Consider the following 23101-nt stretch of genomic DNA (forward strand, 5'->3'; position numbering starts at 1 on the left):
ATTCTTTGAAAAGGTGACGAAGGAGGTTGATGAGGGGAAAGCGGTAGATGTGGTATATATGGATTTTAGTAAGGCGTTTGATAAGGTTCCCCATGGTAGGCTACTGCAGAAAATACGGAGATATGGCATTGAGGGTGAGTTGGAGGTTTGGATTAGGAATTGGCTGGATGGAAGAAGACAGAGGGTAGTAGTTGATGACAAAGTTTCTTCATGGAGTGCCGTCACTAGCGGTGTTCCGCAAGGATCTGTTTTGGGACCATTGCTGTTTGTCATTTTTATAAATGACCTGGAAGAGGGGTTAGAAGGTTGGGTGAGCAAGTTTGCGGATGATACGAAAGTCGGAGGAGTTGTTGACAGTGAGGAAGGATGTGGCAGGTTACAGCAGGATATAGAGAAGCTGCAGAGCTGGGCAGAAAGGTGGCAAATGGAATTCAATGTAGCTAAGTGTGAGGTGATTCACTTTGGGAAGAATAACAAAAAGATGGGGTACTGGGCTAATGGTCGGATACTTGGTAGTGTGGATGAGCAGAGGGATCTTGGTGTCCATGTACACAGATCTCTGAAAGTTGCCACCCAGGTAAATAGTGCAGTGAGGAAGGCATATGGCGTACTGGCTTTTATTGGTAGAGGAATTGAGTTCCGGAGTCCTGAGGTCATGATGCAGTTGTATAAGACTCTGGTGCGGCCGCATCTGGAATATTGTGTGCAGTTTTGGTCGCCATACTATAGGAAGGATGTGGAGGCACTGGAACGGGTGTAGAGGAGGTTTACCAGGATGTTGCCTGGTATGGAAGGAAGATCGTATGAGGAAAGACTGAGACACTTAGGGCTGTTTTCATTAGAGAAAAGAAGGTTTAGGGGTGACTTGATTGAGGTGTACAAGATGATTAGGGGGTTAGATAGGGTTGACAGTGTGAACCTTTTCCCGCGTATGGAGTCGGGTATTACAAGGGGGCATAGCTTTAAATTAAGGGGGGGTAGATATAGGACTGAAGTTAGGGGTAGGTTCTTCACTCAGCGAGTTGTAAGTTCATGGAATGCCCTGCCAGTAGCAGTGGTGGACTCTCCCTCTTTATGGGCATTTAAGCGGGCATTGGATAGGTATATGGAGGATAGTGGGTTAGTATAGGTTAGGTGGGCTTGGATCGGCGCAACATCGAGGGCCAAAGGGCCTGTACTGCGCTGTATTCTTCTATGTTCTATTGTTCTATGTTCTATAAGATCTTCCCTCCATACCAGGCAACATCCTGGTAAATCTCCTCTGCACCCTTTCCAATGTTTCTACATCCATCCTATAATGCGGCGACCAGAACTGTACACAATACTCCAAGTGTGGCCACATCAGAGTTTTGTAAACCTGCAACATGACGTCATAGCTCCGAAACTCAATCTCTCTACCAATAAAAGCTAACATACCACATGCCTTGGGTAGCAACTTTCAGTGATCTATGGACACTGAAATGGACACTGAAATCCCTCTGCTCATCCAAACTACCAAGAATCTTACCATTAGCCCAGTACACTATATTCCTGTTGCTCCTTCCAAAGTGAATCACCTCTCACTCTTCCACATTAAACTCCATTTACCACTTAGGCACAAGTGAGGACTGCAGATGCTAGAAACCAGAGTTTAGATCAGAGTGGTGCTAGAAAAGCACAGCAAGTCAGGTAGCATCCGAGGAGCAAAAGCCCATCATCAGGAATGGAGGCAGGGAGCCTCCAGGGTGGAGAGATAAATGGTGGGGTGGGGGCGGTAGGTGAATGGGGGTGGGGATGGAGGTAATAGTCAGAGAGGAGGGTGGAGCGGATAGGTGGGAAGGGAGATTGGCGGTTAGGGCAAGTCATGAGGATGGTGATGAGCTGGAAGGTTGGAACTGTGGTAAGGGAGGGGGAGGGGAAATGAAACTGGTGAAGTCCACCTTGATACCCTGGGGTTGAAGGGTCCCAAGGTGGAAGATGAGGCGTTTTCCTCCTGGCGTTGGGCGGTGAGGGAGTGGTGGTGGAGGAGGCCCAGGACCTGCATGTCCTCGGCAGAATAGGAGGGGGAGTTGAAATGTTGGGCCACAGGGCGGTGGAGTTGATTGGTGCGGGTGTCCTGAAGATGTTCCCTAAAGCGCTCTGCGAGGAGGTGTCCAGTCTCCCCAACGTAGAGGAGACTGCATCGGGAGCAACAGATATAATAAATAACATTGGTGGATGTGCAAGTGAAACTCCATTTGCCACTTCTCAGCCCAGCTCTGCAGCTTATCTATGTCCCTCTGTAACCTGCAACATTCTTCCGCACTGCTCTCAACTCCACCGACCTTAGTGTCATCCGTAAAGTTACTAATCCAACCTGTTACACTCTCATCCAGGTCATTTATAAAAATGACAAATAGCATGGCCTCAAAACAGATCCTTGCTGCACACCACTAGTAATTGAACTCCAGGATAAACATTTCCCATCAACCACCACTCTCTGTCTTCTTTCAGCTAGCCAATTTCTGATTCAAACTGTTAAATCACCCTCAATCCCATGCCTCCATATTTTCTGCAATAGCCTACCATGGGGAACCTTATCAAATGTCTTACTGAAATCCATATACACCACATCAACTGCTTTACTCTCATCCACCTGTTTGGTCACCATCTCAAAGAACTCAATAATGTTTATGAGGCATGACCTAATTTTGAACACTTGAAGCATCTTAGCAGACGATACAGACCATATGCTGGAAAATATCTATTAGAGCAGATGGATGCATGATGACCATTGCATACACGATAAACTGAATGACCCCTTACTCTGCTGTAAAACTCTGATTGTGTGACTCTTGTGTGGTGAGTCGTTGGTTGGATTCCTGCTGTTTGACAATGATGCTGCAGAATTCTTGGCTGGATTTTAAAGACCATACGAAAACCAGATATCGCTGGAGAAATTCTGTATGCCTGGCAGCATCTGTGGAGAGAAAGCAGAATTATTGTTTCGGGTCCAGTGACCCTTCTGCAAAACTTGCAGACCATATACAGTTTTGGTTTCCTTATCTGAGGAAGGATACTCTTGCTAAAAGGGAATGCAGCAAACATTTCCAGACTGATCCTTGGGATGGCGGGAATCATAGTAGAAGATTTTGAATTGGTTAGTGTTGTATTTGCTAAAGAATGATGGGGATCTTAGAGAAAGCTATAAAGTTCTAACAGCTCTAGTCAGGGTAAATGCAGAGAGGATAGTGTCATTGAGAAATGGCTGAGGCAGATTCCGGGAGAAGTTTGTGCAATCGCCACTGTACGAGGGAAAGGTGAGGACTGCAAATGCTGGAAATCAGAGTCGAAACGTGTGATGCTGGAAAAGCACAGCCAGTCAGGCAGCATCCGAGGAGCAGGAGAGTTGATGTTTCGAGCATAAGCCCTTCATCATGAATGAAGAGATCGAAATATCAACTCTCCTGCTCCTCAAATGCTGCCTGCCCTGCTGTGCTTTTCCAGTACCACACTTTTCGACCACAATCACTACTGTACTGGTTATAATGAGGTCAGCCATCTGGACCTCATAGAATATGAGTTTTCTGATTGGGGCTGTTAATCTGGTCCAATCAGGGAGCCCTGGCTGACAAATTAATAAAAAAGGAGTGTCAGTGGTACCTGACCCTGAATGAGGCAGTACTATCGTCAAGGGTTGTCCTAGGATACATAGAAGGTGACTTGGTGACAAGACACCTGCCTTAGTATTTCAATCACGACTGTTAATTTCAGTAGCAACCTTACCTTGACCAGCAGCCAAAAACCGGAACCATAAAGGCCGGAGGGAAGAGACAGCGGAGCAGGTGAACTCTCGAGCGCAGGGAGTTTCGAGTAGCAGCCTTTCCTGGATCCATTACATGGGCAGTCTGGTGAGAGCTGCACTTGGTCACTTTACAAATTCAAATGTGATGTTTTAGACAGAAGGGCCCCTGATTATTAAGTAGTGGTCAGCTGATACCTTCCTTACCTTCAGTTTCCATTAAACATTTCATACTCCTAAGGTTTTTGAGTAGTGGGATTTAATCTAGTAGCAGAGTAGTATAGTCCTGGGTTTTAGAGGAGTACTGAGACTGTTGTTTACAGAAATGTGTATTTCATATTTTTAGTGAGAATCTAATACCATCGAGTTAGCTGTAAATTAACTTACGATAATAGAAATTAATTTTTAATTAACTAGTTGCTAAAGGGTACAAATGGCAGTCAGTGGATAGTCTCCTTTGCCAATGCAATGTGGGAAATCAGAGACAGTTTGAATATCCCTGACAACTACATCAGCAGAAAGTGTGTGCAATTGCAGCTCCTGTCAGACCACGTGGATCAATGGGAGTGGCACTTGAACTCACTTAGAAGCATGTTGGAGGCTGAAAGCATCATATACAGGAATTTTAGAGATGTGGTCACCCGAGGTTCAGGCAGACAGATGGGTGACAGCGAGAAGGGGCAAACAGACAGGTCTATTGTTTTGGATACTGTTGGGAGCGGGGGATTGCTGATTAGGAGATGGTGATAGCAGCAGCTAGAGCAGTGGCACCACAGCTGGCTCAGTGATACAGCAGGGACAGTCAATCTATAGAATAGTAGTAGTAAGGAGACAGTCTATAGTCAGGGGCACAGACTGGGTGTTTCCATGTCTGCTAGAGAGGCTCCAGGATGGTGTGTTTCTTCTGTGTGCTAGGATCAATGATATCTCTAAGTGGGCATGGGACATTCTCAAAAGGGAGGGTAATCAGGCAAAAGTTGTGGTCCACATTAGTACGAATGGCGTAGGCACGAAGAGTGACAAAGTCTTGCAATGGGAGTACAGGGAGTTGAAAAGTAGGAAATCAAGAGCTGTAATTTCAAGATTACTTCCTGTGCTATGTGCCAGGGAGACTAGGAATATGAAGGTATTACAGCTAAATACGTGGCTAAACAGCTGATGTAAGAGGGAGAACTTCAGATATAAGAACATAAGAACTAGGAGCAGGAGTAGGCCATCTGGCCTTTCAGGAGAAAGTGAGGGCTGCAGATGCTAGAGATCAGAGCTGAAAATGTGTTGCTGGAAAAGCGCAGCAGGCCAGGCAGCATCCAGGGAACAGGAGAATCGACGTTTCGGGCATAAGCCCTTCTTTAGAAACTTACCACCAGTGCACTTGCTATTTCTCCCGCCATCTCTTTTAGTACCCTGGGATACATTCCATCAGGGCCAGGAGACCTATCTATTCTTAGCTCCATGAGTTTATCCAATACTACCTCTTCTATGATAATGATTGTTTCCAGTTCCTCACCTACCTTCATCTCTTTGTCAATTACTGGCATGTTATTCATGTCCTCCACTGTGAAGACCGATACAAAATACCTGTTCACTGCCTTGGCCATTTCATCATATCCCATAACTAAATGCCCCTTCCCATCCTCTAAATGATTACTTTAGCCATTTTTTTCTTTTTATATATTTATAGAAACTTTTGCTATTTGTCTTTATATTCTGTGCTAGTTTTTTTCACATGTTCTATCTTACTCTTCTTTATAGCTCTTTTTGTGACTTTCTGTTGACCTTTAAAGTTTGCCCTATCTTCTATTTCATGCTGTTTTTGGCCACTTTGTATGTCTTCTCTTTCAATTTGATAGCCTCCATTATTTCCTGAGACACCCGTGGCAGATTACCCCTCTTCTTACAGTTCTTCCTTTTCACTGGATATAGTTTTGCTGAGCACTTTGCAAAATTTCTTTGAAAGTCCTCTACTGCTCATTAACTGTCCCACCATAAAATCTTTGTTTGCAGTCTACTCTAGCCAGGTCCTCCCTCATTCTATTGTAGTCCCCCTTGTTCAAGCACAGGACCCTGGTATTGGATTTTATCTTCACACTCTCCATCTGTATTTTAATATATAGGTATGTTGATTATTGAAATGTCTTCCAGGGTAATGCGACCTGCACAAGAAGGTGCTTGCCACTTGGGAAGGTTTAAACTAGCATGGCAGGGGGTGCAGGAAACCAGAGCAGTAGGTCAGCAAGTGAAATAGCTGAGAAGGAGTCAGAGACCAAGGCCAAAAAGACTAAGAGGAAGAACAGTCAGGGTGAGGTTACTGAATATAGCAGGACCGGTAGTCAGAAGTATATTTATCTTAATGCAAGGATGATGTGGAGGTGCCAGTTTGGGATTGGAGTGTACAAAGTTAAAAATCACACAACATCAGGTTGTAGTCCAACAGGTTTATTTGGAAGTACTAGCTTTCAGAGCGCTGCTCCTTTGTCGGGTAGCTGGTGGGGCACGATCATAAGACACAGAATTTATAGCAAAAGATCAAAGTGTCATACAACTGATGCGGTGTATTGAACAAACCTAGATTGTGGTTAAGTCTTTAATGACTTAAAATAGGGATGCAGGTTTCGTTTCATTGCTGTGTAAATTCCAGAACGTCTTTCAAGTAACATTCCCGAGGTAACTTGAGGTTTTATGAAAAAAAGGTGACATCTCACCTCAGAAAATGTATTAAAGGTGTGAGGTTAGAGTCTGTCTGTATTCCAACCTTGAGTAAGACTGCTTATGTTTCCAAAGTAGGAATTGATAAAATGTCACATGGAGTGACTGCCTACAGATTGTGTGCTTTTTACACTAAATAGAATGTATCTGCAAATACAAATCTGCAAATGTAAATTCACCCCATAGAGTTATATGTGTGTGTCGTCGGAGACCGGGTTCATCGCTAGAGGCTGGGATAGTCACTCGCCAGAGGCTGGGATGGTCACTCGCCGGAGACCGGGTTCATCGCCAGAGGCTGGGATAGTCACTCGTCGGAGACCGGGTTCATCGCTAGAGGCTGGGATAGTCACTCACCGGAGACCGGGTTCATCGCCAGAGGCTGGGATAGTCACTCGTCGGAGACCGGGTTCATCGCTAGAGGCTGGGATAGTCACTCGCCAGAGGCTGGGTACATCGCCAGAGGCTGGGATAGTCACTCGCCAGAGGCTGGGTACATCGCCAGAGGCTGGGATAGTCACTCGCCAGAGGCCGGGTACATCGCCAGAGGCTGGGATAGTCACTCGCCAGAGGCTGGGTACATCGCCAGAGGCTGGGATAGTCACTCGCCAGAGGCTGGGTACATCGCCAGAGGCAGGGATAGTCACTCGCCAGAGGCCGGGTACATCGCCAGAGGCTGGGATAGTCACTCGCCGGAGACCGGGTTCATCGCCAGAGGCTGGGATAGTCACTCACCGGAGACCGGGTTCATCGCCAGAGGCTGGGATAGTCACTCGCCAGAGGCTGGGTACATCGCCAGAGGCTGGGATAGTCACTCGCCAGAGGCCGGGTACATCGCCAGAGGCTGGGATAGTCACTCGCCGGAGACCGGGTTCATCGCCAGAGGCTGGGATAGTCACTCACCGGAGACCGGGTTCATCGCCAGAGGCTGGGATAGTCACTCGCCAGAGGCTGGGTACATCGCCAGAGGCAGGGATAGTCACTCGCCAGAGGCCGGGTACATCGCCAGAGGCTGGGATAGTCACTCGCCGGAGACCGGGTTCATCGCCAGAGGCTGGGATAGTCACTCACCGGAGACCGGGTTCATCGCCAGAGGCTGGGATAGTCACTCGCCAGAGGCTGGGTACATCGCCAGAGGCTGGGATAGTCACTCGCCAGAGGCCGGGTACATCGCCAGAGGCTGGGATAGTCACTCGCCGGAGACCGGGTTCATCGCCAGAGGCTGGGATAGTCACTCGCCGGAGACCGGGTTCATCGCCAGAGGCTGGGATAGTCACTCGCCAGAGGCTGGGTACATCGCCAGAGGCTGGGATAGTCACTCGCCAGAGGCCGGGTACATCGCCAGAGGCTGGGATAGTCACTCGCCGGAGACCGGGTTCATCGCCAGAGGCTGGGATAGTCACTCACCGGAGACCGGGTTCATCGCCAGAGGCTGGGATAGTCACTCGCCAGAGGCTGGGTACATCGCCAGAGGCAGGGATAGTCACTCGCCAGAGGCCGGGTACATCGCCAGAGGCTGGGATAGTCACTCGCCGGAGACCGGGTTCATCGCCAGAGGCTGGGATAGTCACTCACCGGAGACCGGGTTCATCGCCAGAGGCTGGGATAGTCACTCGCCAGAGGCTGGGTACATCGCCAGAGGCAGGGATAGTCACTCGCCAGAGGCCGGGTACATCGCCAGAGGCTGGGATAGTCACTCGCCGGAGACCGGGTTCATCGCCAGAGGCTGGGATAGTCACTCGCCGGAGACCGGGTTCATCGCCAGAGGCTGGGATAGTCACTCGCCGGAGGCTGGGTTCATCGCCAGAGGCTGGGATAGTCACTCGCCGGAGACCGTGTACATCGCCAGATGCTGGGATAGTCACTCGCCAGAGGCCGGGTACATCGCCAGAGGCTGGGATAGTCACTCGCCGGAGACCGGGACATCACCAGAGGCTGGGATAGTCACTCGCCGGAGGCCGGGTTCATGGCCAGAGGCTGGGATAGTCACTCGCCAGAGGCCGGGTTCATGGCCAGATGCTGGGATAGTCACTCGCCGGAGGCCGGGTACATCGCCAGAGGCTGGGATAGTCACTCGCCGGAGGCCGGGTACATCGCCAGAGGCTGGGATAGTCACTCACCGGAGACCGTGTACATCGCCAGAGGCTGGGATAGTCACTCACCGGAGGCTGGGTTCATGGCCAGAGGCTGGGATAGTCACTCGCCGGAGACCGGGACATCACCAGAGGCTGGGATAGTCACTCGCCGGAGGCCGGGTTCATGGCCAGAGGCTGGGATAGTCACTCGCCGGAGGCCGGGTACATCGCCAGAGGCTGGGATAGTCACTCACCGGAGGCCGGGTACATCGCCAGAGGCTGGGATAGTCACTCGCCGGAGACCGTGTACATCGCCAGAGGCTGGGATAGTCACTCGCCTGAGGCCGTGTACATCGCCAGAGGCTTGATAGTCATTTGCCTGAGGCCGTGTACATCGTCAGAGGCTGGGATAGTCACTCGCCGGGCGGGATAGTCACTCGCCGGAGGCTGGGTTCATCGCCAGATGCTGGGATAGTCACTCGCCGGAGGCCAGGAATTGTTGGAGGCTGAAAATCATCTTTCACTGGAGGCCATGGATCAATTCTCCTCACTGGATGTCGCTGAAGGCTGGGCGCTGCCGTTTGAAGCTGGGAGAGAAGGGCAAAAAAAGGAGAAGAAGAAAAAAGAGCATCAGCAGAAAGAAGAAAAGGAGAGGAAGGGTGGGTGGAGCGGACGAGCTCCAGCTGGAGCATCATACTCCGCTGTCATCTTTCTTCAACTAGAGTTTCATAGATCCATAGCATCATACTGCATAGAAACAGGCTCTTCAGCCAACCAGGTCTATGTCAACCACCAAATACCAAATGACATTAATCTCATTTACCTGCACATCATTGTTGGCCTATTATGCCCTGGCATTTTGAGTGCTTGTCCAGATGCTTCTTAAATGTTCTGAGAGTACCTGCCTCCGCCACCCGCTCAAGCAGCAGGATCTGTATTTCTGCCACCCTCTGGGTAAAATAAAACTTTTCATCAGATTATCTCTAAAGGACTTCTCAACCCTTCACCTTAAACTTATGCCCTCTGGTCTTAGACATTCTTGCCATGGAGAAAGTATTCTCACAACCGACCCTAGCTAAGCCTCTCATAATTAGGTCTCCTTCATTCAGTCCTGTCTCAGTTGGTAATGTTGTTTCTCACATGCTCTGGGTGAAGAGCTTCATAACTCAAAAGCTCCACTTTTTCAACCACTTTCCTACTGAGTTATTAAGTTGCTTTTTCTACACTTCAGTGGAGGTATCATTTTGGATCTGGTAAGTTGTGCCATCATTCAGAAGCATCCAGAGATGAATTTTCTTATGAGACACTACCCACTTTTAGGTTGTAAAAGCAGAGCCATCTTGCACAGAGACATTGGAGGCTTGTCATGTTTTATCGCACCACTTTCCAGACTGTTTTCCATCTCTGCTGAACGTTGTTAAATTTGTGATTTGTTTTTATTTTATACAGATTGCCCTCAAATAGAAATATGCATGGACCAATACAGTCCTGACTCAAAGAGTATTGCAGATTTCTGCCAAACTATGCATTTAATAATTTAAGTGAAGTTAAAGGTCAATGGCTTACAAGTGACATGGTGGTACAGAGTTCGAGTATCCATGGAAAAAAGACATGCTGATGAAGTTTTGTCTTGTACCCATCTGGAAAGAAATGCAAGAATAGCAAGTCTCAAAGAGAACAATGATTTTTATTGCACAAAAAGGAGTTGATTGGTTGACAATAGACATTGCCATCGAGATTGTACCAGCAAGCAGTTAATGGCCAGGTTTATGGTTAAATTCAAACCAGGCAAATTAATTGTGATTGATCAAGACATCATCATTGGAATACAGGAAATGATGTCCCCTAAGATTTTGTTTAATTGTAAAGATACAATGTGTTGACATGTTCTTTTTGTTTGCAAAGGACAAGGCCCAATATGTGTAAGTGAGCCACACTACCCATCTAACTGAGAATTCAAGGCGAAGCCTCAGAGTGACCATTTAGACAGAGATGAGGAGGAATTTCCTCAGCCAGAGGCTGGTGATGCTGTGGAACTCATTGCTGCAGAAGGCTGTGGAGGCTAAGTCACTTGAGGGTATTTAAGACAGAGATCGATATATTCCTGATTGTAAGGAGATCAATGTTACAGGGAGAACACAGCAGAATGGGGTTGAGAAATGTAGCAGTCATGATCAAACAGTGGAGCAGTCTTGATGGATTGGATCACAGAATCCCTAGAGTGTGGAAACAAGCCATTTGGCCGAGCAAGTCCACACTGACCCACCAAAGAGTATCCTACCCAGACCCATTCCCCTATTTTTCTACATTTCCTGTGACGAATACATCAAACCTACACATCCCTGATAACCATGGGCAATTTAGCACGGCCAATTCACCTGACCTGCACATCTTTGGATTGTGGGAGGAAAACGGAGCACCCGGAGAAAACCTGCACAGACCGCGGGAGAACGTGCAAACTCCACATAGACAGTTGCCCGAAGCTGGAATCGAACCTGGGTCCCTGGCACTGTGAGGCAGCAGTGCTAACCGCTGAGCCACCGTGATGCCCAATGGCCTAATTCTGATTCTATATCTTCTGCTTGTTATAGTTTTAAACTGGTGATTATTATAATTGTTACCACAGTCAAAATTATTTAGCATGTGTTGTCTCAGTGAAAATCACATTTAATGTTGAATTAATATTAGATTAGATTAGATTACTTACAGTGTGGAAACAGGCCCTTCGGCCCAACAAGTCCACACCGACCCGCCGAAGCGTAACCCACACAGACCCATTCCCCTACATTTACCCCTTCATCTAACACTACGGGCAATTTAGCATGGCCAATTCACCTGACCCTGCACATCTTTGGACTGTGGGAGGAAACCGGAGCACCCGGAGGAAACCCACACAGACACGGGGAGAACGTGCAAACTCCACACAGAGAGTCGCCTGAGGTGGGAATTGAACCCGGGTCTCTGGCGCTGTGAGGCAGCAGTGCTAACCACTGTGCCACCGTGCCGCTCACAAATATGTTCTAAATTTTGCAAGCGGAGGCTGTATGTTTAAAAATATTTGTTCATGGGATGTGGATTTCACTTGCTAGTAGGGCAATTAAGAGTCAGGTACATAGCTGTGGGTCTGGATTCCCGTGTAGGTCAGGCAGGGTAAGATCTGACATTTCCTCCTGGTTCATTAATGCCTGAAGGGGCTTTACAACAATTGGTAGTAATCCCATGGTCACCATTAGGTTAATTTTTTTTCTAGGCTTTTATTCAATTCAAATTTCTCTATCTGTTGTTGTGGAATATAAACCCAAGTCCCCAGAATATTTGAGCTGAAAAATGTGTTGCTGGAAAAGCGCAGCAGGTCAGGCAGCATCCAAGGAGCAGGAGAATCGACGTTTCGGGCATGACCCTTCCTCAGGAATGAGGAAGGTGTGCCAAGCAGGCTAAGATAAAAGGTAGGGAGGAGGGACTTGGGGGAGGGGCATTGGGAATGCGATAGGTGGAAGGAAGTGAGGGTGATAGGCCGGAGAGGGGGTAGGGGCAGAGAGGTCGGGAAGAAGATTGCAGGTCAAGAAGGCGGTGCTGAGTCTGAGGGTTGGGACTGAGATAAGGTGGGGGGAGCCTGCTTGGCACACCTTCCTCATTCCTGAAGAAGGGCTTATGCCCGAAACGTCGATTCTCCTGCTCCTTGGATGCTGCCTGACCTGCTGCGCTTTTCCAGCAACACATTTTTCAGTTCTGATCTCCAGCATCTGCAGTCCTCATTTTACCCAGAATATTTGCCTTGGTTTCTGGATAACTAATCCAGTGACATTACAATACTGTCAGCACCTCTACACTCCTGCTCCAGCTTTCTAATTTTCAGTATTAAGGCTGAGCTTCTTTGGAAGAGAGAAGGCTGAGCAGAGATTTCATTGAGGTATATAAAATTATGAAGGACCTAAACAGAATGGCTGAGAGTTCAGCTGCATGGTTCTCTGTAAGTGGAGTCACACATAGACAGGGCAATAAAGAAGGCTTTTGACACACACTGCCCTTCATCAGTTAGGGCACTGAGTATAGAAGTTGGGAACTTGTGTTGGTGAGGCCGCACTTGGAGTATCATGTTCAGTTTTGGTCACCTTGCTACAGGAAGGATGTTATTAAACTGGAAAGAGTGCAGAAAACGTTTACAAGGATGTTGCCAGGACTTAATGGTCTGAGTTACAGGGAGAGGTTGGACAAGCTAGGACTTTTTTCTTTGGTGCGTAGGAGATTGAGGTGGGATCTGATAGAAGTGTATAAGATTATGAGAGGCATGGATAGGGTGAATGCCCTTAGTCTTTTTCCCAGCGTTGGGGAATTGAGGACTAGAGGACATCAGTTTAGGGTAAGAGGGGAAAGAATAAAAGGAATCTGAGGGGCAGCTTTTTCTGCACAGAGGGTGGTGCGTATATGGAATGTGCTGCCAGTGGAAGAGATTGAGGCGGGTACATTAACAATATTTAAAAGGCATTTAGACAAATATACATGTAGGAAAGGTTTAGAAGGATGTAGGTTGAGAGTGTGGTGCTGGAAAAGCACAGCAGGTCAGGCAGCATCCGAGGAGTAGGAAAATCGACGTTTCAGGCCGGAGCCTTTCATCAGGAAAGGTTTAGAAGAATATAAGCCAACTGCAGAGAAATGGGGTCAGCATGGACCAATTTGGGCTGAAGGGCCTGCCTCTATGATGTAGGCCTATATGAATTTCTTCTCTCAGAGGGCAGTGAATCTGTGGAATGCTCTACAGCACAGCAACAGACTGTTTCCGTGCTGTAGGACTCTGATTCTATTAAATAATTGCTAGAAGGATTCAAGGGGAGTGGGTGCAAATGTAGTTCATCCACATGGTGTTTGAAATCTGGAACTCTGCCTGAATTGGCAGAAAACCTCATCATATCTGTACTTGAGGTACTGTAACTGAGAAGATTATGGCCAATAAGCTGGAAAGAACGATGCAGTGAGACTCACTTTCGTGCGTAGACCAGATGGGGCAAATGGCCTCCATCTATATCATAAACTTTCCACATTTCTAAAATTTACAAGGATAAAAACACTTGGTTGAACTTAGTTTAACTCGTATCATTCAAGCTTAAACTGCTTTTTGGTGGTAACTGCACAGAATTCTAGGCAGAAGGCCAATGAGAAGTCTGTCCAGATCCAGCTGGGAATTGGAGCTTTCTTTATCTGCTTGGTCTACAGGGGCAGTTCATTGCATTTACTTAATGAGGCCCACTGTGTAATTGCAGCTTTGGGAAATTTTTATATTAGGACGATTGTAGAGTTCAGAAAGCAGAAATTGTTTACATTTTATGCTCACAAAATAGTAGCTTGGAATAGTTTCCTTGCTGTAGTAATTATCGGTTATTTTCTGTGACCCTTAATTTTTTTGCCACATTTTTAGCCTCCCAAGTGTTGCCAAATGGTTTCACAAATTGCAAAAAGGCTTTTCATCGGATATTTTTCTTTCCAGTGAAAATGGTCATAACCCATGGTGCTAAATGCTATTCTTAGAACAGATGATGGATCTCTAAACGTTTTGGATATTGTTACGTCAATGTGCAGATTTTGCCAGTGCTCATTAAATCTTCACAAAAGTAATTTGTTCTCCTCTTCCCTCTGTCCACCTTATCTTCTCTGATTCTCTTTCCAAACTTAGTGACTTTCTATAGAATCAGGAAATGAGTACGATACTGAAGAAGGCTATTGTGCTGATTGTTTATCTAGAACCATTACACAAGGCCTTTCCCTTGGTTTCTCAGTAATATGTAAACCAATCTCACTTAATCCATGGTTGTTGCTAATCTAGAAGGGGATAGGCTCTTGGTGAATGTATGAATGCATTGTTTTGTGTCCTTGATGGTACATCAATCCTCAGACGTCTCAGGAATGAGTTGCAATTTTCATTTCACTGCCAGGAGTAGTTATGATGGGTGATTAGCAAACATCCTGCCTCCAATTAACTGCCTGATAAACCTTTTGAAGATCTTGTTCGTGTCTGAACAGACAAAAAAGGAAATCTTACTTGTGGGAAGTCCAAATGGTTTGGGGCACATACACATTACACTTGTTAGAAGAATGACAGTGTGACATGATGTGATGTTGCTGCTGAAATAAAGAGATACAAGTAGTCATTTGCCAGTTCCGAATGTGAAAAACAATTTGTTGAAGCCAGATGTCTTGCACTCATCAGGACATTTTGCAAGATTACAAATTCAAGAGAAAGAAACATTTATAATTGAGAAGTGTGCTAATTAGATGTAAAGTGATCTGATTGGTAGAGGTGTTGCCATGTAGAATGCCCCCATTAATATTGATTGACAGGTAACTGTTCGGCTTTGTTCAAATCTTTTACCAGGTGGATTGACTCAATTGGTCAGGGTACGGTCCTGAGAAATAAGCCAGTGAATAGTTGTCACCTCTTCTGTTGAGTTGGAACAGGTACAATGCATGCATGTATCAGCAAAGTATAGGGCTCTGTGTATTAACGATGGAGCTTCCAGTACATGCAGTGCACCACACTGGAATGCAAAATTGTTTGTCAGCATAATTTCTCACACATTTAGCACTGTCCAGCAAATATGTCCAATTACAGGTGGCATCTAATATTAGAAACTGTTCTGGGCTTTGGAACTTGGACTAGTTTGATTTGGTCAGTAATTAGGCAAAGGCCCTTCATTCCTGATGAAGGGTTTTTGCCCAAAACGTCGATTTTCCTGCTCCTCGGATGCTGCCTGACCTGTTGTGCTTTTACAGCACCACTCTGATCTAGGCCTTTGGTCAGTAATTAGTTCACTGTAGACAACCAAAGAGCCATGCTGTTTAATCCAGCTGCTGGCCATTGGGATGTCTAACCTACATACTTGGCATCACACCAGCACTGAAATTTATATTCTACATTACTCATTTATGTGACTGAGAGAACGTGTCTTTTGTTTGACAGCAGAGTCCTGTTAGTGGCGAATTCCACTGATCTTGCTAGTGTTAGAAAAGAAGTCAATCCAGGAAGAAGGGGCACTGTTTTAAAATTAGATCTTTTCACCTTTTGAGGATCAAATTTTGTTTTCTCTCTAAAAGAGTTGTGTGCTTCTGTAACACTGCTTCAGAAGTTATGGGAGTGAGGGAAGTTTTGAGATGGATTCATGTTAGGCAGGGGTAAATAGGAATGTGGAATTCCACACACAGCAGAGCAAATGTTGAATGGATGGCGGAACAGCCCTGAGGACCAGGCTTTCTACTTTTGTTTTTGGATTGTATATTTTGTAAGAATGACTGCCTAGGGCCTTCTGAGTTTGCAGTATATAAGCAAGAAATGATCTCATTGTGCCCAAAGATAGAATGCCCTAAGGTGGTCACTCTTGATCCTGAAACATGCGCAGTCTGCCTCCTAAAAGGGAAATGTGCCTCACTTATTTGGGCAACAGACAAATCAAGCTGCTTTACGCTGCTACAATGTAGTAGCAACACGAGTGTTGTCCACCACTGACAGGATTCTGTTGCTAAGCCAAAAAGACAAATGTGTGACATGGTTTATGAATTTCAGTGCCAGGGCGTTGCCAAGTCTGTAGGCTATACATTTCTAAAATTGGCAGATCATATCAATAGATATCCTTTCAGAGATTTGCAATAGCGAGGTACTTCCCATTCTCAATCAGCTCACACTTACAAAACCTACAACACAGTTTCTAACATTAGATATAATTCAGCAATTAACAACATTTACTGGAAAAAAACAGAAATTGCTGGAAAACTGAGCAGGTGTTAAGAGCAATTTGACTCCTCTTAAGAACAGAAATCCTGTGAGACAGAAGGACAGACCATCTTCGAGGCGGACAGTGAATTAATCACTTAAAGCCTGGAAATCTGAAATAAAAACAAAGTGCTGGAGAAACTCAGCAGGGCTAGCAGCATCGAAAGAAAGAGAAAGGGTGTGGTTTGGGATTTCTGAAAAATAGTGAAATCAAACATGAACATTAACCCTGTTTCTCTCTCCTCATGGTGCCAGACCTGTTGAGTTTTTCCATAATTTCAGACTCCCAGCATCGACAGTATTTTGTTTTTATTAGCTGGATAACCCTGAATGTGCAAGCAATTATACTGGCAACCAATTTACTAGGGTGAATTAGGCCTAATTGTGGCTCAATGTGTAATAAAGATCAATCCAAGCAGCGACAGAATGAAGGAGAGCGCACCTGGGGGTGAACAGTGCTGGTGTGGAGCTGAATCCAGGGACGTGCTGACTCATACAGGGATGTTGGCTTGGCTGCTCAGGAACCAGGTTTGTAGCCTGAGAGAGTAACATCACGAGAAAGATAAAGTGATTCATTCTGTTAGGAATAGAGAGCAGGAGTGAGTGACCTGATCCTGGTGTCAAGTGGATAAGGTTGCGTGATCAGTTTTTGGATTATTGTCTGTAGTTTAAGAGGTTGGTTTAGTCAATAACGTTCACAATAGCAGGAGATCTTGGCCTCTTTGAATGCTCCTCTTGCAAGCTATGGGAAATCAGGAACACTTCCAATGTCCATGGTGACTCCGTACGTAGGATGTGTGTTCAGTCGCAGCTCCTGATTTGCCACACGGGATGCTTGGAGCGTCTAGGAGGCTGAGAATGTTATGAATAACATGTTCAGCAACACCACCCATAAGGGCTACACAGATAGAGAAGAGTTGGGTGAGCACTAGGAAAACAAGTAAACATGTGCAGGCAGTGGAGTGCCCTGTGGCCATTCCCCTCGCCACAGTTACCATGACCAGCATGTAACTGTGGTGTTTTGTGTAGTGTTGGTGTGAATGGCTCTCAGGGAAAAAGCAGCAGCAGCCAGACCAGTGACACAACTGGCATTGTTGTACAACAGGGAGGACACCTTGGAGGGCTTATCCTCTGAGCCTGTATGGGTAGAGCTCAGAAATAGGAAGGTTGCAGTTACTCTGATGGGATTGTACTACAGGCCTTGGAACAGCCAGTGGATGATAGAGGAACAGATATGTAGACAGTTGGCTGAAAAATGTAAACACAACAGGGTGATTGTGTGGGTGATTTTAACTTCCCCTTTATTGACTGGGACTCACTTAGTGGCAGGGGCTTGAACGCTGGGGAGTTTGTGTGTCCAGGACAGTGTCTTGAAACAATTTGTAAATTTTCCAACTCAGGAAGTGGCCATACATTATAGTGCAGTGTGATGCTATGTGTGATGTTGATTACAGTGTGCTGTGATACTGTGTGAGAAACTTCACCATGGTGTCATTTGATATTCTCACCCTTTGCGTCTTCCATGTACACTTGACAGTGATTCCTGAAGAAGGGCTTATGCCCGAAACGTTGATTCTCCTGTTCCCTGGATGCTGCCTGACCTGCTGCGCTTTTCCAGCAACACATTTTCAGCTCTGATCTCCAGCATCTGCAGTCCTCACTTTCTCCTCAAACATTCGTTTATCATTGTCAGTTACAAAATGTGATTATTAATAGACACTTTAGGAATACCTGAATATTACAAATGATTAATCTGAAAGTTATTCCTGTTGTTATTTTTAGATTGTGCAGCCTGACATTAAAGAAGCTGACCGTACTGAAAGAACTTGACAAGGATCTTAACTCTGTGGTAATTGCTGTGAAAATCCAGGTAAGAATCTGATATAATTTAAATGGAAGAGACACAAAATTTACTTTTAGTATTTCATTGACCAGATGTGGAGCAAGACAATAAACAGGAAAGTGTTAGCTGTGAGGGGAGAGCAAAAGTTGTCAAGGTGGCTTCACCATAACCTTTCAGCCCACTCCTCATCCGGTCCCCTGATGCAGTCCACTGTTTTAATTTTTTAAATGACCAGTTCAGCCAGTTGGTATGGACAAGCTGTCCAGGAGTGAAAAATTTGTTTTTAAAACAACTTTGTGGAAAAAGTGCACAGGGTGGTTGGATATATTGTTCTGTATCACTTCCCAAAGTGTTAACACAGATCCATTCCTCCTGATTTGGCCTCCAAATCTGCCCTTGGTTTTCTGATATCTCCAAACTGAAACCCCAAACTTACCGGGGTCAGATGTCATGTTATGCCTTTTGTTTTGTCTCAGGCCATACTTGCAATTCCAGTCTTGCCTATTACTCAGTCCTGGCAATGCTAGCTGTCCCAGTCAATCAGATTTGCTGAGGTTCACAGGTTCCACTATGCTTAGGGTGTAGGTTTGCTCACTGAGCTGTAGGTTTGATATCCAGACGTTTCATTACCTGGCTAGGTAACATCATCAGTGGTGACCGACAAGAGGGAAAAAACAGCAAAAATGCCTGTAGTGTCCAGGGATGTGCAGCCTAGATGGACTGGTCATGGTAACTGGGGGTTTACGGAGATGGTATTGAGGTGGGATGTTCTTCAGAGGCTTGGTGTGGACTTATTTGGCTGAATGGCCTCTTTCCACACTCTACAAAGTCTATGATGCTATTTTATAACATACTTGACCTCATCCTTACCAATCTGCTGGTTACAGATGTATCTGTCCATGACAATAATGTGTAAATGCTATGGGCCTGACAACATTTCGGCAATAGTACCAATGACCTGTGCTCCAGAACTTGCTGCTCCCCTGGCCAAGCTGTTCCAGTACTGTGCTGGAAATGTGTTGCTGGAAAAGCACACCAGGTCAGGCAGCATCCAGGGAACAGGAGAATCGACGTTTCGGGCATAAGCCCTTCTTCAGGAATGGGGAAAGTTTGTCCAGCAGGCTAAGATAAAAGGTAGGGAGGAGGGACTTGGGGGAGGGGCGTCGGAAATGTGATAGGTGGAAAGAGGTCAAGGTGAGGGTGATAGGTCAGACTGGGGTGGGGGCGGAGAGGTCGGGAAGAAGATCTCAGGTTAGGAAGGCGGTGCTGAATTTGATGGATTTGACTGAGACAGGGTGGGGGGAGGGGAAATGAGGAAACTGGTGAAATCCGAGTTCATCCCTTGTGGTTGGAGGGTTCCTAGCCGGAAGATGAGGCGTTCTTCCTCCAACCGTCGTTTTGTTGCGGTCTGACGATGGAGGAGTCCAAAGACCTGCATATCCTTGGTGGAGTGGGAGGGGGAATTGAAGTGTTGGGCTACAGGGTGGTTGGGTTGGTTGGTCTGAGTGTCCCAGAGGTGTTCTCTGAAACGCTCCGCAAGTAGCCGGCCTGTCTCCCCAATATAGAGGAGGCCACATCGGGTGCAGAGGATGCAATAGATGCAATTCCCCCTCCCACTCCACCAAGGATATGCAGGTCTTTGGACTCCTCCATCGTCAGACCACAACAAAACGACGGTTGGAGGAAGAACGCCTCATCTTCCGGCTAGGAACCCTCCAACCACAAGGGATGAACTCGGATTTCACCAGTTTCCTCATTTCCCCTCCCCCCACCCTGTCTCAGTCAAATCCATCAAATTCAGCACCGCCTTCCTAACCTGAGATCTTCTTCCCGACCTCTCCGCCCCCACCCCAGTCTGACCTATCACCCTCACCTTGACCTCTTTCCACCTATCACATTTCCGACGCCCCTCCCCCAAGTCCCTCCTCCCTATCTTTTATCTTAGCCTGCTGGACAAACTTTCCCCATTCCTGAAGAAGGGCTTATGCCCGAAACGTCGATTCTCCTGTTCCCTGGATGCTGCCTGACCTGCTGCGCTTTTCCAGCAACACATTTCCAGCTCTGATCTCCAGCATCTGCAGACCTCACTTTCTCCTGTTCCAGTACAGTTATAACACCAGTATCTACCTGACAATATAGAAAATTGCCTAGGTATGTCCTAAACAAAAATCAGGACATTGCTAGCCTGCCCAGTTCCTGCGCCATCAGCCTAACCATGATCATCAGTAAAATGATAGAAGGTGTCATCAACAGTGCTGTTAAGCAGCACCTGCTCAGCAATAACCTGCTCAGTGACGCCCAGTTTGGGTTCTGCCATGGCCACTCAACTCCTGACTTCATTACCATCTCGGTTCACACATGGACAAAAGAGCTGAATTTCAGAGGTGAGATTACAGTAACAGCCCTCTCGACCACATTTGATGAGGAAGTTACCTCAAGTACAAAGGGACCTTGAACTGATGGGCTGAGGAGTGGCAGATAGAATTTAATTTAGATAAATATAAGGTGCTGCATTTTGGACTGGCAAATCAGGGCAAGACTTTACACTTAATGGTAAGGTCCTGGGGAGTATTGCTGAACAAAGCGACCTTGGAGTGCAGGTTCATAGTTGCTTGAAGGTGGAGTCGCAGGTAGATTGGATAGTGAAGAAGTCATTTGGTATGCTTTCCTTTATTGGTCAGTGCATTGAGTGTAGGAGTTGGGAGGTCATTTTATGGCTGTGTAGTTCATTGGTTGGGCCACTTTTGGAATTCTGTGTTCAATTCTGGTCTCCTTCTGTAGGAAGAATGTTGTGAAACTTGAAAGGGTTCAGAAAAGATTTACAAGGATGTTGCCAGAGTTGGAGGGTTTGAGCTACAGGGAGAGGCTGAATAGGTGGGGCTGAGGGATGACCTGATAGAGGTTTATAAAATCATGAGGGACATGAATAGGGTGAATAGCCAAGGTCTTTTCCCCAGAATAGGGGAGTCCAAAACTAGAGGGCATAGGTTTAAGGTGAGACAGGAAGGATTTAAAAGGGACCTAAGGGACAATCTTTTCATGTAGAGGATGGTGCGTGTGTGGAATGAGCTGCCAAAGGAAGTGGTGGAGGCTGATCATATTACAACATTTAAAGGGCATCTGGATGGGTATATGAATAGGAAAGGTTTTGAGGGACATGGGCCACATGCTGGCAAATGGGATTAGATTAATTTAGGATATCTGGTCATCATGAAAAGGCGGACCGAAAAGTCTGCTTCTGTGCTGTACAGCTCTGTGACTCCATGACTCTGAGTGTGGCATCAAGGAGTCCTAAATAAAAATTGGAATCAATGGACTTCGGGGGGGGGGGGGGGCAAACTCTCTGCTTGTTGGAGTCTTACCTGACAAAAAGGAAGGTGGTGGTGGTTGTTGGATGTCAGTCATCTCAGCTGTAGGACATCTCTCCACGAGTTCCTCAGGGTACTGTCCTAGGCCTAACCATCTTCATCTGTTTCATCACTGACTTCCCTCCATCATAAAGTCTGAAATGGGGATGTTTGCCGATGATTATGTAATGTTCAGCACCATTCATGACTCCTCAGACAATGAAGTAGTCCATGCTGAAATGCAGCAAGATATGGACAATATCCAGGCTTGGGCTGAAAAGTGACAAGTAACATTTGTGGCACAGAAATGCCAGGCAGTGACCCTCTCCAATGAGGAACAATCTAATCACTGCTCCTTGACATTCATTGGTGTTATCATCACTGAATACCCCACTATCAACAGCTTAGGGGTTATCATTGTCCAGAAACTCAACTGGACTAGTCACATAAACACAGTGGCTACAAGAGCTTTGGAAAAGGTTCAGAGGAAATTAACTAGGATGTTGCCTGGTATGGAGGAAAGGTCTTACAAGGAAAGGCTGAGGGACTTGATGCTGTTTTTGTTAGAGAGAAGAAGATTGAGAGGTGACTTAATTGAGACATATAAGATAATCAGAGGGAGAGATAGGTTGGACATGGGAGCCTTTTTCCTCGGATGGTGATGGCTTGCACGAGGTGACATAGCTTTAAATTGAGGGGTGATAGATATAGGATATATGTCAGAGGCAGTTTCTTTACTCAGAAAGTAGTAGGGTTGTGGAACGTCTTGCCTGCAACACTAGTAGATTCGCCAACTTTAAAGATGTTTAAATCATCATTTGATAAGTATATGGACGAGAATGGAATAGTGTATGTTAGATGGGCTTCAGATTGGTTTCACAGGTAAGCACAACATTGAGGGCCGAAGGGCCTGTACTGTGCTGTAATGTGCTATGTTCTGCATTTGAAGAGCAAGTCAGAGGCTAGGAGTACTGCAGAGAGTATCTCACCTTTTGACTCCTCGAAGCCTGTCCACTATCTACAAGATACAAGTCAGGAGTGTGACGGAATACTGCCCAATTGCCTGGATGAGTGCAGCTCCAAACACACTCAAGACGTTTGACACCATCCAGGACAAAGCAGCCCATTTCATTTGCACCACGTTAACAAGCCCTCCACTGCTCCACAACTGAGCTCAGTAGCAGCAGTGTGTATCATCTGCAAGGTACACTGCAGAATTTCATCAATGATCCTCAGACAGCACCTTCCAAACCCACAACCACTCCCAGCTCAAAGGACAAGGGCAGCAGATACATAAGAACACCACCCCCTGCAAGTTCCCCTCCAAACCACTCATCATCCTGATTTAGAAATATATCACCATTCCTTCACGGATGCTGGGTCAAAATCCTAGAATTCCCTCCCTAATGGCATGGTGGGTCTACCTACAGCCGGTCGCCTGCAGTGGTTGAAGAAAGCAGCTCAACCCCATCTTCTCAAGGGCAATGAGGGACAGCCAGTAAATGCTGGGATAGCCAGCGACGCCCACATCCCACAAGTGAATAACAAAAGAAAGCTAGAAAGTGGGACGAATGTAGATTGAGAATAAAGATTTTGTGTGTGCAGAGTGGATAA

At 46.3% G+C, this 23101-nt stretch overlaps 1 protein-coding gene across 4 annotated transcripts in view; it reads left to right on the forward strand.

Moving 5' to 3' along the window:
- Positions 1 to 23101, forward strand: part of LOC122552344 (phosphofurin acidic cluster sorting protein 2) — a 772803-nt gene that overhangs the window by 164308 nt on the left and 585394 nt on the right. For all 4 annotated transcript variants that reach the window (XM_087984748.1, XM_087984739.1, XM_087984743.1 and 1 more), the window contains exon 2: positions 18080 to 18167. In XM_087984748.1, the coding sequence (XP_087840874.1) occupies positions 18080 to 18167 (88 nt within the window). The remainder of the gene's footprint in view (positions 1 to 18079; positions 18168 to 23101) is intronic.

Source organism: Chiloscyllium plagiosum, unplaced genomic scaffold, assembly GCF_037043375.1.
Source record: "Chiloscyllium plagiosum isolate Xiang-an unplaced genomic scaffold, Cpla_swu_hap1 HiC_scaffold_3, whole genome shotgun sequence".
NCBI lineage: Eukaryota > Metazoa > Chordata > Chondrichthyes > Orectolobiformes > Hemiscylliidae > Chiloscyllium > Chiloscyllium plagiosum.